The 15777-nt window shown below is 44.1% G+C and overlaps 2 protein-coding genes across 47 annotated transcripts in view; one reads left to right on the forward strand and one right to left on the reverse strand.

Annotated features, from left to right (window-relative positions):
• The window catches only part of CSPP1 (centrosome and spindle pole associated protein 1), a 113797-nt gene extending 112012 nt beyond the window's left edge, over positions 1–1785 (forward strand). For all 42 annotated transcript variants that reach the window (XM_060393731.1, XM_060393742.1, XM_060393751.1 and 39 more), the window contains one exon: positions 925–1785. In XM_060393731.1, coding sequence (XP_060249714.1) covers positions 925–1136 — 212 coding nt within the window. In that variant the 3' untranslated portion in view covers positions 1137–1785. The remainder of the gene's footprint in view (positions 1–924) is intronic.
• Positions 1786–2801: 1016 nt separating this feature from the next.
• ARFGEF1 (ADP ribosylation factor guanine nucleotide exchange factor 1) overlaps positions 2802–15777 on the reverse strand; it is a 131365-nt gene continuing 118389 nt past the window's right edge. For 2 of the 5 annotated variants that reach the window (XM_042254277.2, XM_004011722.6), the window contains 9 exons: positions 15498–15633; positions 15280–15418; positions 14644–14716; positions 12703–12835; positions 8283–8422; positions 7398–7566; positions 6397–6535; positions 5469–5586; positions 2802–4262 (listed from right to left, as the gene is read on the reverse strand). In XM_042254277.2, the coding sequence (XP_042110211.1) occupies positions 4098–4262; positions 5469–5586; positions 6397–6535; positions 7398–7566; positions 8283–8422; positions 12703–12835; positions 14644–14716; positions 15280–15418; positions 15498–15633 (1212 nt within the window). In that variant the 3' untranslated portion in view covers positions 2802–4097. Of the gene's footprint in view, positions 5587–6396; positions 6536–7397; positions 7567–8282; positions 8423–12702; positions 12836–14643; positions 14717–15279; positions 15419–15497; positions 15634–15777 lie in introns of those variants that run through there. The other 3 variants (XM_060393728.1, XM_060393727.1, XM_042254278.2) reach the window with 2 other exon arrangements.

A 15777-nucleotide genomic window follows, 5' to 3' on the forward strand; every position in this document is an offset into this window, starting at 1 on the left:
CCAAATACGACAACATGGTAGATTGACAAGAGAAGTACTTTTCATACCATACCTAGAAAAACGTGGACAGTGGGAGAGAATGCTTGCTTTCTGGCTAAAAGACATTTTAATCTGTACTGAGAATTACCTCTGAACAAGGATATACTTAAACTGACAGAAAATAAACTATCTGAAGTCTCTTTTTCAGAAGACTTTCAACTTATAAGCTTTTTAAAACACACTGTCCTTTCAAACAGCTTTTTAGTATGATGTAGATTGACTGCTCATTGCATCGATTGCATGTGTCCATTTGTTGAACTAATGCTTCACAGACCAGAAGATGTACTTAAAAAAAAAAAAAAAGAAATTGACATCACAGGGTAGGGAAGACAGGTTTTCCTATTATTATATCTAATGAGAAGGTAAATAGATTTAGAAGCTCTGCATATAACCAATTAAAAGAATGAAAAATGAGAGCTACGTCTTAATGGAATAAATACAACCTCTTAGATTAGATATAAGAATGGAAGTAATTTCATCCCTGTCCAGTGTTTTCCTAAAAAGACCTTATTTCCTTAAAACAGTGTCAGAAGTAGTTCCAAAACCTTGCAAAAAATAGAAAAAATTTGGTGTGGCATCCTTCAGGGGACACAAAGTAAGATTGGACACTTTCTAGTCATCTGGTGTCATCTGCTGTCCTGAATCCCTGTGGGTGCTGGGACCATACAGTCATCTTGCTCAGGTGGTCCTGTTTTGCTCCGTATCACTGGCCTGTTCCTGGGTTTGCTTTCCTATCTCTATATGGAGGGTTGTGGACAAAACGGGACGGTTTAGAACACAATGCTGTGGAGAAATGCAGCGCTTAATGGGTCAGAAGGCAGGTCTGTTCCCATCACCTACCTGCCGCTCCTGTTACCTGAGTCAAGTCTCTCTTGCCTCCTTCAGATGATGAGAGTTCACTGGTTGACCCTGATGACATCATGAGGCACCGGGGTGACGACGGGTCAAATTCTGTAGCCACTGAGCCCTGGCTCCGCCCAGGCACCTCAGAAACACTGAAGCAATTCATGGCGGAACAGCTGAGGCAGGAGCAGCAGCAGGGTCCTGGCAAACCAGGTGCTTTCACGTGGCAGGGCCTGTCCACTGCACACGGTTAAAATCAGTCTGTACTGGACCCAGTAGTGCCTTTGAAGCTGAAAGGAATGTGAAACCTGAACCTGAATAATACGTGCTACTTTTGGCCTGTACATGGCAGTTACTCATATTCCATCTGTATATAAGGTATATTTTTTCCATGATGATATATATGATGTATTTATATTATGTACATAAATAAAAAGCCATGGCTATTAATTTATATAATATAGAATTGTATAGAAGTATTTTTGCACAACTTTGCCATAAAGTAGGGTGGTAATGAACTCTTGGAATCAACTACCGTATGTGCATTATTTTAAATTCTGCTTGTAAGAGAAGGTGAATAAAACAAGTGTTAACAGCACTGTGAGAGTACTCTGCTGTGTGTACATCTGCTGCTGTTTTCACTATTCAAAACCATCTTTTCACTTAGCAAATAGACTGGTGATAGCTGTCGCTCTGTAATCAGAATCAGATGTGCTGTTTTCATTTCATTTGTAACTACTGATTCAGTATAAATTATAAGAGTTGTTAGTGATGTTACCCCTGTGAGCCATGCACTTACATGTCACATCTTTCTGCCTCTATTTTTGTGCCAATGAGGGCAGTAAGTTTGCTCTTTATATGATGTAACTACTTCTTGATAAAAATAAATTATTTTTATTACCAGTGTCAGTTTCTTACTTTAACGGGAGTTGAGGTTTCTATATAGAAGTCGAGGAGAGGCAGGAGGACCCCGGGGTCAAGGATGGGGATCCCTTGCCGCATGGCTGAGGACCCTGTGGTGAGTCATCAGCCCTCCTAAACGCTAAGAGGTGCCTTTAAAAAAGGGAAGACTAATTCAAATCCTTGGAAATATTTCTTGTTTAGATTCTAGTAATGAGAGCCGAGAACACGCCTAGGCACTGATGGTATGCTTCTAAGATCAGGTAAGCACACCCTTAAGTGGAAACTTCTCAGATATTTGGAATTTTAGTTGCATATAAATGCCATGTTAATTTTTGTAATGAAATCATTTATGAGAATTTTTTTTCTTATGTCTTCACCTGAAAGTAAGATGAAAGCCTCAGCTGGAGAAAAGTCCTGATTTTATGCCATAAATATTAATACACACTGCCAGGTCCTCTAAAATACCCTGAGACAGGCCAAGATGGCCATGGGGGCTCCTGGCTCTTGCAGCATCCAGTTGGGCTTGCACAGGGCCAGGCCCTGGGGTAACAAATGCAGTGCACTTACAAATGTTCTGCTCAGTGACTGCTGGTGACCTGAGAGATGCAAGGACTAAGACTGAATGCTTTCGGTGTTTTTAACACAACCATCAAAATAAATAGTCTTTACGTGTTCTTTTTCTTTTCAGGTTGTTGTACCACTCAACTCTGAGGACACACACCGCCACCCTGCAAGCTGCCGCAAAGGTAACTTTAGCTCTTTCTCTCAGCGTTCGTTCACATAGTACTGCCCTATTCTGGGTTCATAAATGCACAAAATATTAAACTATGAATAGCCTATAGTTGAGAAAGCAGGATATGGGGGAGGATCAAACGCCAGGAGCTGGAGAGAAAATATCACAACTAAAGGACATTGAATTCACATAGAGCTTTCAATGAGAATATCCTTTGCTTACTTAGTTAGGCTTTTAAGAAAAAAAAAAAGTCAATGAAACATGGGGCCGTGGATGACATAGGTTTTGATTGCACTGATGAAATAATCCAAAAACTTTATTGACCTATAACCTGATTAGAATATGCCAGATGAGAATCAATATTGTACAGAAAGTTGTACAGAATTTTTTACATAAAAAACTTTACATCTGTACCATATACATTTTATCCATCTGAAAAAATTTTCTACATCCACTGTTAATACGGAATGCTTGACAATCTTTTTTTAACCATCAGAGCACAATTCACAGTATGAATACGTTTCCAGTAAATCTAACCTCCCCAAACCATGCCAGATTTGTTATTTTAATATATTCAACATTAAATTCTGTACATAGAGTAAAATCTACATCAAGCCCCACCACCCAAAAGAAAAGAAAAGGAAGTGACAGCAACCGAGATTCATTCTGCAGTGATTCAAGTTTCGGTCCATGAAGGATCATTCTATTTTAATGGCTCATCTTTCAAAGCCCTAAGAGAAGTGTATTACAGGTAGGTACATCAGCAGGGGTATGTTCCACCTTTGTTGGTATTGATCATGACAAGTGTCAGCCACAACAGTTTCTGGGCATGTTAAACCCTCAAAATAACCACCCTGTAAAAAGGGTAAAACCAAATCCCCACAAATAAAAAAGACAAGAAGTTCAACCCAAATGTTTAGTGCATTTGATAAAATATTATAGGTATTTAGCAAATGAATAAGAAAATAAAGAAATAAAACAGTGCAGGAAGAACTCTATAATGTCTTAAGATTTTTATATTACAGACCTGCATCTCTGTACATTTTTCACAGAAGGATCATTACCAGTATCTCAGATAGCCTGAGTGTGCAAAAATCTTCAGAATAAGAATACCATAGTTGCTAAATAACTTTTACCATGAACAATAATTTCTTCTTCTCCCCCCAACCCCCAATTATAAACATTTTATCCTTCAAAATACAGCTCTCCTGAGTTGTACTTCTTGCAGAAGTTCAAATCTTTACATCTAGAGTTCTTTGGGTAAGTTTCACTTCCATACCTGCCAGAAATATGTAGGGCTCTCCCTGCCACTGAGAACAGGGAAGGACATGTGAGCATACAAGCTGACACTGTGGGAACAGGTTTTTTGCTTGTGAGCCCAACACGACAAACAGAATCCACCAGGTTACAAAAGGGATGGACGGGAGCACTGCAGGTTCGAACTGAAATGCTAAGCTTCTTAGAAGTAACCTTTAGACACAGCAATCCAGAGAAACCATTTTTCAGGTAGGAAACAGCTCCGGGGTCCTTTTAAAGAACGGAGGGATGTAAACGCCAACAGAAAAATATGAAGTTCCCATCATTGCTTGTTTATTCCAAGTTCCTGTTCAGGTGGTTGTGATATCTGAAAAACTACTCCAATTCTCAGAAAAAATCTTCTAAGAACAGCACGAAGTTCAGGAATCAAGTCAAATTGCATAATTTCACATAAGAGAGGGTAGTAGAATGATGCATGAGCTTTAAACTGGGGGGAAATGAATTCTGTTAGTAATGCTCTCATTGCAAACCACAGAACCTCAAAGTGCCTTTAGAAGGAACCCGCTTGGGGACAGTGCCCTGAGAGTGAAGACAGGAGACGCATCTGCGTAGAGCAGTGATTATTGATCATGCGCCTGAACGACTGAGATGTATTCAGAACTTAATACGTACAAGAGTCACTTAGTTATCCATCCTTATTTTGGAAAACATTTTTCATTACATTTCCTTGACAAACTTAGGACAAACATTTAGTATTTATCATTGTTTTCCCTCGGATAATAAGCAAAAGTAAGAAGCCAAGCAAGAATCACAGTTTTTATAAGCTATGGGTTACTGAAACTATTCTGTCTGGTAAACAGAGTTGTCTCTAAAACTTCAAATTCTAATATTGTAATATAAAATATGAGGGCTCCATGCATTCTATTATATTTTTGTTGTAGTTTAATCTCTCAATACTAGCTGCCTGCCTGTTTTCTCTCCTTGTCTGTTCTCCCACCTCATAAGGTATGAGGGAGCGGTGTGACACACTGGTAAGAAGGCAAAGTGTGGGACAAGGCAGATGGATTGGAGGTCCTTCTCGTCCACTTGGCTGTTGGTTGCCAGAAGGTACTTCTCCAAGCTCTACGTGGCCCAGGTCAGAGTGGCACACACATGGGCACAGAGCGGCATTACATGGCATCTGTGGGGCCCACAGTGTCAGCCACCAGATTAGGTATTTTTAAACCTTTTTAGGGATCACAGGAACCCCCGTTTCCATTTATGTGGGCTGTACGTTGGTACATTTTTTAACAAGTAAAATGTGTGTTTCTGAAAAGTCTAAATGGTATATACATCTATACATCTGATCTTTGTTTTCTACTGGTTAAAATTCTTAAATGAGTTTACGGCCCATTCCCACAGAATCAGTCCCTCTGCCAGAGGAACAACAGGAGCCTGTTGCCCCAATGCAACCATGATCGTGGCCACGCCTGGCAGCTGTCCTGGATGTGACAGGAGAGACTCCCGGGGTTGGGATGGGAGCCGCAGCAGGGGCGGGTGGGGGAACTGTCCCAGCGGATTCTGATTCCTCCCCTAGTGCAGCCCTACACTCACTGGAGAAGAGTGGGGTGGGGAGGGCCTCCACCCCCACCTCCCACTCGGGCATGTGCCCCTCAGGCTGGGGATGCTGGTAGACAAGGTGCCTGGTACTCACCCTGTTATCGCTGATCTTCAGGACTTTAGTCAGAAATAAGAGCAGTAAGTTAGTCCAGGCTTCCCGATGACTTTCCGACGTTAGAGTAAGAAAGTAACTGAGCGCTTCGCTGCAGACACTGAAACGGAAAAGGTTCCCCATCACGCTTGCTGGTGGTGCACCTGCTGGCCTGACATCACCACGCAGGAACAACTGAGGCCAGGAGGACAGTGAACGGTAACTAACATCAACTGGAGCCTATCGGGAAACCCACATTTTCTTCCCTTTGGAAGTTCTCTTATAAGCTAAACCGCCATGGAGAGCACAAGCATGGGATTGGTGTCGAGACTGCAGCTGAAACCCGGGGTGGCCCTTCCCCTCCTGCACTGTGACCTCGATGCTTTGGGGCCTTAACAGCCTCATCAAGAACTGGGGAAACGGCCCAGGTGACTGCCAGAAATTCTAAAATGAAATTAGTTGGTTTCTGAGAAAATCTATTCTCTCAAGAAGACAAAAGAATACAAGGTAAAAGACTGTATTCTTTCTGAAAGGACAAAATCTTAAGTTGTCACGGAGTAAAAATGGAATGCAAACAAAACTAAAACACCAACAGGAACTCCACATACTTTTTCAAACTAAATGTCAGCAGGAATGTTTTTCATTTTCAAAAATGGATCAGTTTCTAAAAACAAATCTATCGATGACATGGAAAAGAGCCTAAAAATTAAGACCTAGCCACTTCCTCCTTTGTCCTGTAACAGCAAAAATAGACAATTTGCTTATATCTCAACAACTCTGCGGAAGCTCATTTGTCTATAAGACTGTGTTAGCTTTTACAATCTCTTCCTCAGGTCCCAAGTAATCTGCCCAGCTGCGGACTCCCCAGGCACGGTGCGGCCCTCCGCACACTGTGCTGAGCAGCCACATGGGCCAAAGCCCCGAGTCTTACTTTAAGAGCCTCTGCTGGACCTCCTCCCAGGCGCTGGCCCGGCTCTCATCCGTGTACATCCGGAAGAGAATGCGCAGCCCGCAGGCCAGACTGCTCGTCTCCTGCTTCAGAAGGTTGGGCTTGGATTTGCCCTTGAAGCCTGCAGAGGGGAAGTCGGAGTTAACAGGAGGGGAGCATCTAGTGAAGGTGCACAGCCTGCGTGGAACGCACAACGGCCAAAGGTCAGCAGCCTGCAGGCCCAGGGAAGTGAGGAGCCCAGGGCCCTTGGCAGGAACAGTCTCAGCTGAACAGTGGCCACAACTTGGGTTGAATCAAGGGGAAAAAGTTAAGTACCATCTATTTACAGAAGCAAGGCTGTACAAGAAGGGAGAGAATGAACAGAGCCTGGGTGGGTTTAATGAGGCTGTAAAGAGACAACATGGATGAAAGAAAATTCCTAAGTGTACAGCACTCAGCACTCTTGTCAGAGGACTTTTCTGTTCAAGGAACAGCAGCGTTCTCCTTTTTTATGCATATTCTTCAGCCTCTCACTCAGCACTGTTCTGCACCTAACTGGCCCCAAGTAACTTATTTCTTAAAAAAATAACACTGTCAGTAAAATTGTTAAAAAGCTTGCTTCTTAAATTTTCCAACTTGTTCAAAAACAAATCTCCCTCCCTCTTATGTTCTGGCCACACCCTGGGGAATAGGCACTCAATACAGATGCCTTCATGCCTGGGACCCTCCCACTTTTTCTCAGTTCTAGTAAGCAGATGGTATCGATAGGAAGGCCCAGGCTGAGCACAGAAAGTGAAAAACAATGTGAAAACCAGTTAACAGCGTGCTTAAACACGGGAGACTCATCCACCCAGGCAGTTATTCGGCATTTTCTAGGCCGGAGAAAGACTCGTTGACGGACTGTTTGCCAACAGCTGGTGAGGACTCAACGTTCACGCTGTGAGTCCCCTTGTGTGACCCCGCCGCTTGCCCGCTAAGGGCACGGCCTGCACAGCATGGCTTACCCGCCTTCCACAGAGCTGTCCTCTGTTCGTTGTTGGAGTTGAAAGCTTTTGCAAATCTGTGTGACTCTAACAAGCAGTCCAGTAGCTTGAAGAGTTGTTGTGATGTTAAAAAGCGATACATTCCTTGGTCTTGAGTGTCCACTCGAACATCAAAGTCCACAGCGTCTCTCTTTGGAAAACAAACCACCATAGCACAGGCACCCACGGTCATATAACCAAAGACCACTTCTATGAGCAAGCCATAGAACTTAATCTGTCTCAACAGTAAAAGACCACCTTCTCTTATTAAATCTCCAGACTCTTTATTCCTTGCACCCTTCTCACTGAGCACCATCCCCAATATCTGTGGCTCCCTGCCCACAACTCGACCCCAGAGCTCTGCCTCAGGAGACCCTCAGCCTCTGCCCCCTTCACGTTCCTCGCCCTGCTTAGGTCCTCACTTCTGTTAACCAGTTTGAGGCTGTGGACTGTAATCATAAATATCCTTGTGCATAACCTACCCCTCATCCCTTTAGCAACTAGCTGGCAAAGCCCCTACTCCGCAATGGATGAAGGATCACTTGCCCTACTACAGCTGACTGCAGCCTTCTCAGTACAGCTTCCTCACGGAGCTGCAAGGCAGCACTGGCTCATGGCTCCTCCTGGCTCCCTGGTTCTTGCCTCCAAGCTCTTCACCCGCTGCTTCATCGTGAGCTCTCAACCACCAGGCCCCAGGCTCAATCCCGAAACCCCTCCCCGCTGTGCCTGCACTCAGCCTTGGCCGTGTCCTCAGTCCCATGGTCTGGGCTGACAGCCGTGGGGTGATGATGGCCCCCAAATAGCCCCTCTCGCTTTGCCTCTGCTCGGAAGCCCAGACAGCAGAGTTGACCCCCTGCACCCGCTCACCTGCGCCGCGGCTAAGTTTTCCGCGTCCTCCTTCCTACTTGTGGCAGGGAAGAACACGATGTTGTCGATAGTCTGGATGAGTTCCAGCTGCACAACACATTTAATCAACAGGGCGGCAAACAATTTTTGTTCTGGAAATTCTGTGAGGAAACCCACCCCAATGCACATGCAAACAAAAATTATTTTGAATCCTTTATAATTTCTGTGACATTACAATGCTAAGGAAACATTAACATGTATGAAGGTAACTTGCACACATCACATTGAAGGACAGCCTGCTTCTGCACATGAGCACTCAGCAAAAGCTGCATTTAATCAGTATTTAGAAAAGCCTTAGAAAATTCACTTCTTCAGTAAACAAAAATATTCAAAATACCTGAACAGTGAATACATTCAAGAAGGTGCCAGGACAAATTTTAAAGTAATATTTAGGTTATTCCTGAATAAAATTTATCAAATGGATTAAAAGCTACAGTTTCAATAGCATTTGCTACAAACCCAAGTTTGACCTTTGACTACAGGTAATATCAATTGACTATGCCAAAGCCTTTGACTGTGTGGATCACAAGAAACTGTGGAAAATCCTGAAAGAGATGGGAATACCAGACTACCTGACCTGCCTCTTGAGAAACCTATATGCAGGTCAGGAAGCAACAGTTAGAACTGGACATGGAACAACAGACTGGTTCCAAATAGGAAAAGGAGTACGTCAAGGCTGTATATTGTCACCCTGCTTATTAACTTCTGTGCAGAGTACATCATGAGGAACGCTGGGCTGAAAGAAGCACAAGCTGGAATCAAGATTGCCAGGAGAAATAACCATAACCTCAGATATGCAGATGACACCACCCTTATGGCAGAAAGTGAAGAACTAAAATGCCTCTTGATGAAAGTGAAAGGAGAGTGAAAAGTTGGCTTAAAGCTCAACGTTCAGAAAACGAAGATCATGGCATCTGGTCCCATCACTTCATGGGAAATAGATGGGGAAACAGTGGAAACAGTGTCAGACTTTATTTTTGGGGGCTCCAAAAGCACTGCAGATGGTGATTGCAGCCATGAAATTGAAAGACATTTACTCCTTGGAAGGAAAGTTACAACCAACCTAGATAACATATTGAAAAAGCAGAGACATTACTTTGCCAGCAAAGGTCCGTCTAGTCAAGGCTATGGTTTTTCCAGTGGTCATGTATGGATGTGAGAGCTGGACTGTGAAGAAAGCTGAGTGCCGAAGAACTGATGCTTTTGAACTGTGTGGTGTTGGAGAAGACTCTTGCGAGTCCCTTGGACTGCAAGGAGACCCAACCAGTCCATTCTGAAGGAGATCAGTCCTGGGTGTTCTTTGGAAGGACTGATGCTTAAGCTGAAACTCCAGTACTTTGGCCACCTCATGCGAAGAGTTGACTCATTGGAAAAGACTGATGCTGGGAGGGATTGGGGGCAGGAGGAGGAGGGGACGACAGAGGATGAGATGGCTGGATGGCATCACCGACTCGATGGACATGAGTTTGAGTAAACTCCGGGAGTTGGTGATGGACAGGGAGGCCTGGCATGCTGGGATTCATGGGGTCGCAGAGTCGGACACAACTCAGCAACTGAACTGAATGTAAAAAAGCCAGAAGAAAACAACAGGAGCTAGATCTGTGAGGCAGGGAGTGAGGGGCTAGAACTGTGACCAACTGGAAGACATGGAGGGTCAACCAGAGTACATGCTTTATTTGGATCCAGGTTGGTGGGTGCATCTGAAATGGCCTCCTGTTTCTAAAGCATAAGCCCAGAAGCCCATGCAGTCATGCCTAGTGCAGGACTGTAAGAGCAACCACCCTGGAGGTGACCAGTGCTCAGACATGGCCTGGGGTGGAACACGGCTGCCTTCCTCTGGCCTGAACCACTGTGCTTCGAAGGGCCATTTCTATAAGGACACACAGACTCATGGAAGGAAGGACTTTCCATCTCCATGGTGTCAGGTGAGCAGATGTAGAAACCCAAGTTTAGGAAAGGCAACTCAGCTACTGAGATGCTCAAGAGCCAGCAGCAGTGACCCAGCCAAGGTCAGTTCTCCGGGAAGCCTTCCAGGAGCTGGATGGTCGTCCCTGGTGCGGTGGGGTCGGGGAGGCCCGTACACTGGCCTCAGGACATCAACTCTAGCACTGGACACCTTGACAACCATTCAGATTTTCTCTACTTTGCCTTTATCACAAACTCCCTTTTCTGGCACCAGTTTCTAGAATTTAGTTTTTTCGGCCACACCTGCAACTTGCAGGGTCTTAGCTCTCTGAACCTGCGCCATGGCAGCGAGAGCCCTGAGTCCTCACCACTTGGACCTGCCAGGGAATCCCCCAATTTCCAGAAGTTAATTCAGGTTTTAGGAATTTGGGGTAGATAGCCAAACAACTTACTTAAATTTATTCTCTATTAGGTCACGATGGCTCCTTTCCAGATTTCAGAAATGTTGCTGTACTGAACATTCAGTTCTTTGTATTAGGTCTCAAGTCAAAAAATGTAATAAACCAAAGACACCCCCCCAAGTCCAAGTTGTCCTTTCCTAGCCCTCCCTCATCCAAGTCGTAACTACACTCTCAGGTTTCTGGGGCAGGACATGCTGGCCACACCCCAGACTTGGGGAGACTGAGGCTGAGGAGACGTGTTCTCACCAGCCACCACGTCTGCGTGGGCATTCAGAGCTGTCGCAGGTGAGGAGCTGGACTCAGCCTCACCAGCAGGGACCAGCAGTGTGTCTGGGGGACAATTTCTATCTGAACAAGTCTGCTTCACAAACTCATGTTAAGGACCATTTCACTGGGGCAGCACCAGCTTCTGAGAGTGAAGGAGGACCGGAGCAGCTGCAATCTTTGCTCCTCCGAGCCACCTCCTTGGGCACCACCGCCCCGTCCCCTGCATGGAGGGCTCTTGGGGGACACAGGAGCTCTTCCTAAAGGACTGCGAGGGGGTGGCGGGAGGAAGGAAACATGAGCCCTCAGATCAGGGGGGCAGGGGGCAGCACTCTCCACTCCAGTTCAAGGCCTGTGCCCAGATCAGCTCAGTGAAAACTTGCAACTACGTCTTTCCCTTCCAAGGTCCAGTCCTGGGGTTGAGAGAGAGCAAAGCCATGTACTGTGGCATTTTCCAGGGTAGACCGAAGCTGGTATGGATTCTAACAGCTGTGCTCCAGAAAACAGGAATGATAAACGAAAATGGACAACTCACCACCACCTATCTCCCTTCTAAGAAGCGAGACACAGTAACTGAAGCTAGAGGCTCCTTTCCAGGAGGTACAAAATCTGTCTTCCCTCAACAACAAGTATAAATACTGAGGGTTAATAAAAATACCCTGAAAACAATAAACTGAAAATGGATCAATTCCTTAAATGTAAGAGCTATAAGTATAAAATTCTTGGAAGACAACACTAGGGAAGATCTCCCTGACCTTAGTTTGGGCTGCGGTTGGTTCCTAACCATGACACCAGACATGTGAGCAACAGCAAGACAAACTGAACTTCAGCAAAATAAGAACTTTCGTGCAATCAGAGCATATCATCAGAAGTGAAAAGATGACCTACAGAATGGGAGAAAATAAACCCCTGCAAATCATGTATGTGATATGGGGATAGTGTCCAGAGTATGTGAGAAACTCCTACAACTCAACACCAACCAACCCAATTAAAAATTAGCAAAGGACACGAGTAAGTATTTCTCCAAAAATGATTACAAATGGCCAAAAAGCACGTGAAAAAATACTCAACATCATTAATCAATTGGGAAATGCAGAGTAAAACCACAATGAGACTACATTTTATACCCACTAGGATGGCTATTATTAAGGAGAGAAAAAGAAGACTGAAATGTTTGTGAGGATGTGGAAAAAATGGAATTGCCGGTAGGAATATAAAATCATGCAGCCACTGTGGAACACATTTCCTGTCTTCCTCCAGGAAGGAGGCTGTCTTTTCTCAGTGTTGTTAACTTTTGTTCAGTAAATGAAATTGAACCAATTTAGTGAAAAACAAGGGAGTCCTCCTCCTTTGTGAAAAGAACTAAAGGTGAGGGGAGGTGCAGAGGAGCACCGGGAGTGGGTGGGGGTGGGGGGTTGGCCAGGAGAGTGCTCCTTGGACGCCCTGGCCGCTACCTCCCCTCTTGCTGAGGACAGAGGAAGACCCTTCTTCTGCAGGAAGAATACCCACGTGCTTGTAACAAACATCAGCTGAGAGCGCTGTAGGAAAAAAATGAGCCTTGCAGGTGTCAGCAGAGTCCTGACCACCTGCGAGACAGCCTCTATCAGGGATGTCCAAGCTGCGGCAAACTCAATAATAAAGTGACCGCATAACCAACTACAGTACGTGTGTGTGAGTAAAAGCAAACTTTCATTTATAAAGTCTTGCATACACAAAACAAAATACATAACTGATTAAGACAAATAACTCACTTGCTGTGGGTTTAATTTTGCTGATTTCTTCATTCACAGTAGAGACAGAAGCCAACGGAGCTTGCTGTCTATTATCTGCCGATCTTGGTTGAATAGAATCATGAATATCTACAGATTTCTGTGATATTGTATCCTAGTAAAAAAAATTCATTTTAAGTACAACAAATAAAGCTTAATGATGAAAACAGTTTCTATTACGTTGTCTTTAAAAAAGTAATTTACATTGTGTCCCTATGAAAATGACACTGCACACACTGCAATAATGGACATAATGGGAAATTATTTAATATCACTACACACAGATAAGAGCTGGCAATCTTTTAAAGAAAAGCTTACTTCCTGACCCTCACTGAGATAAGGCCTGACACCACTCAAGGGCAACAGATAAAAACGTTAAGCTTCACTGTGTGGCAAAACTTGTCAGCAACATCCATGAACTGTCGTGAAATCCAGACAGAACGTACGTAGTGGGTGCGGTCTGTGCACACTCGGTGCAGGCTGAGCCCAGGAACGCTCTGTAAATGAAGGGTGTCCTGTCACCCCAGACCAGCATCCAGAAAAGGGCAGTGAGGTGGCCGACAAGGAAACTGGCCCTGCAGAGAAGCTGACAGGTCCACAGAACCACACCAGAGTCCAGTTCCAGCTACGTGTAACCTTGGGAAAGCCAGGGATCTAGTTCTAAGCTGAGGTTTTCTGGTCTGAAAATGAGCAGGTTGTGGAGGATTTGGTAGTAAATGCAAGGCACCTGCAGTGTCAGACGGTCTGTGGGGGCTGACATGACTACTCTGGCAGCTCCACCTGGTTCCAGCATGAGGCCAGAAGCAGAGCCAGGGCAGCTGCAGGTCTCAGAGCCAAGGAAGAGACTGTGAAAATCACTGCCGGCTTCCACAAGGGACCCTTTTAATTTCTTTCAGTTTTCACTTTTGGAATGAGAATCTGTACCCATGCTTGCCCACCACTGTATTTTGCAAGGGGGTCATTTATTTTACAGGTTCACAGATCCACAGAGAAATTTTGCTCCAAAACAGACCATGTGCCTGATCTAGATGACTTAGAGGACAAGATCTGGAACTTCTGATGCGATCATATTTACATGAGATTTTGGACTTAGTGCTGATGCTACAATAAATTGAGACTTTGGGAATGTTGGGATGGGATAATGTCTTAGCCCAGAAGACAGACATGAATTTGGGGGCACCAGAGGGTAGACTGCAGTGGGTTAAATAGTGGCCCCAAAAAGCTAAGTCCAAGTCCTAACCTTTGGTACTTATGAAGACTACATGGAAATAGGGTCTTCAGAGTTAAGGAACTTTGAGGTCATTCTGAATTTAGGGTGGGCCCTAAATCGAATGACTAGTGTCCCTAAAAGAGAGATCTGATACACAGATCTGACTTTACACAGCTACACAGAGCTGGAGGCTGTGAATGGAGTGTGTGTGCACAAGCCAAGGAACGGCAGGGGATGTCAGCAGCCAGCAGAAGCTAGAGGCAGCAAACTCGGGGAAGGAGTGTGGTCCTGCCGACGCCTTCAGTTTGGACCTCTGGGCCCCAGAACTGTGAGAGAATCAACTGCTGCTGCTTTAAGCTGCTAAGTTTATTAGTAATTTGTGACCACACACCCAGGAAACAAATATGCAGGATGAGGGTCTGCTGGAATTCTTTACACTGCTTTTCCAACTTTTCTCTAAGGTACAATTCTTATCAAAATTTGATGTTTAAATGATACCCAATAACATCTTCAGCCTGGCATGTACACCCTTATGTAAACTGGTATCATGCAGGCACTTGAGAAATCATGTTAATCTTCGTCTCAGAACCATCTATATTTTCCACCATCTTTCTAAAGGAGCTGGGCCCCTATTAAAGGATCTGCCCCATGGTAAAATTTCTTATCATGAATAGTTCAATGATTTAAAGTAAGCTTGATTTATTTAAACTTACCAACTGGTTTTCACTCACAGGAGATGGGGTGGGGGGAGCAGTTTCTCCAGAAATGGGACGCCAGGTCAAGAGCCTTTGAAATACCAAAACCATACCAATCACTGAGAGCGTGAGACGTGCCACAGCCAACACACTTTGAAATAAAATAAGCTGGGGAAGTTCAAGTTGTCCTACAAATGATTCAGGTGCCATCAACTGTCAGGCAGCAGGACTATGTCTTAGTTTCCCCACTAGTAAAAACTCACCTACGATTCAATTCCAAATTTATCCCTCGGAAAAGGATGACAAATAACTACGAAATAGTGTTTACAAATAAAGTTTCCTTAGACTATTCACAGTAAAATAAATGCTGAGATTTTAAGAAAATTCAGAACCACTGCTTGGTTTAATCTGCATGAATAAAATGTGACCCAAATAAAAGCACTTCATTGTGACCCAAATTTAGATGATGAGACTAAAGGTTCTGGTTTATAAAACAATTCATACATTTGTTATGGTTTACAGGAGTTTGGTCTGTAATAAACACAAATTCATAGAACACTGAGATATCTGACAAAGCATTTGTTATGAGAAATCACTAGTTACTATCAAATCTTTTATGTCCATCATTCAATACAAAGTAGTATAAAATCTTACGCATGTGGGATTGTGGTTTTGAAGATGTCCAGTGTGCAGTTGCAGGTTTTATCCCAGATTTCCAGTGTAAATTTTTCACCATTCAGAATAACAACATTCTCTAAGCAGTTTGTACCAGATCGTGCCAACTGCTCATTGTCTGGAAAAGAAAAGAGCAATTCATTTGTGTATCACCAGGGTCACATTTAACACTGTGTCATTTATCGGGACAGACCTACCTTGCTGCACACACCAGTAGAGCTGGGCAAAAATGTCATCCAAAAGGACATCACTGAGCACTTCTAAATACTGGGTGAACACATCACAGATCGCATAGAGCGCATGATTACATGTTGTCGTCATCCACTCGGCTTTCTACAAGGGAGACAGAAATCACACGAAGGTCAGGCCACTCATTAGTTACAAAGAAAATGCTTGCATATTTAAAATAAGACTGTCCATGTTCCTTTCAGAGTGCTTAACTCCCTCTAGAATATACTCACCTCAACTTCATATCTG

This window comes from Ovis aries, chromosome 9, assembly GCF_016772045.2.
Source record: "Ovis aries strain OAR_USU_Benz2616 breed Rambouillet chromosome 9, ARS-UI_Ramb_v3.0, whole genome shotgun sequence".
Lineage (NCBI taxonomy): Eukaryota > Metazoa > Chordata > Mammalia > Artiodactyla > Bovidae > Ovis > Ovis aries.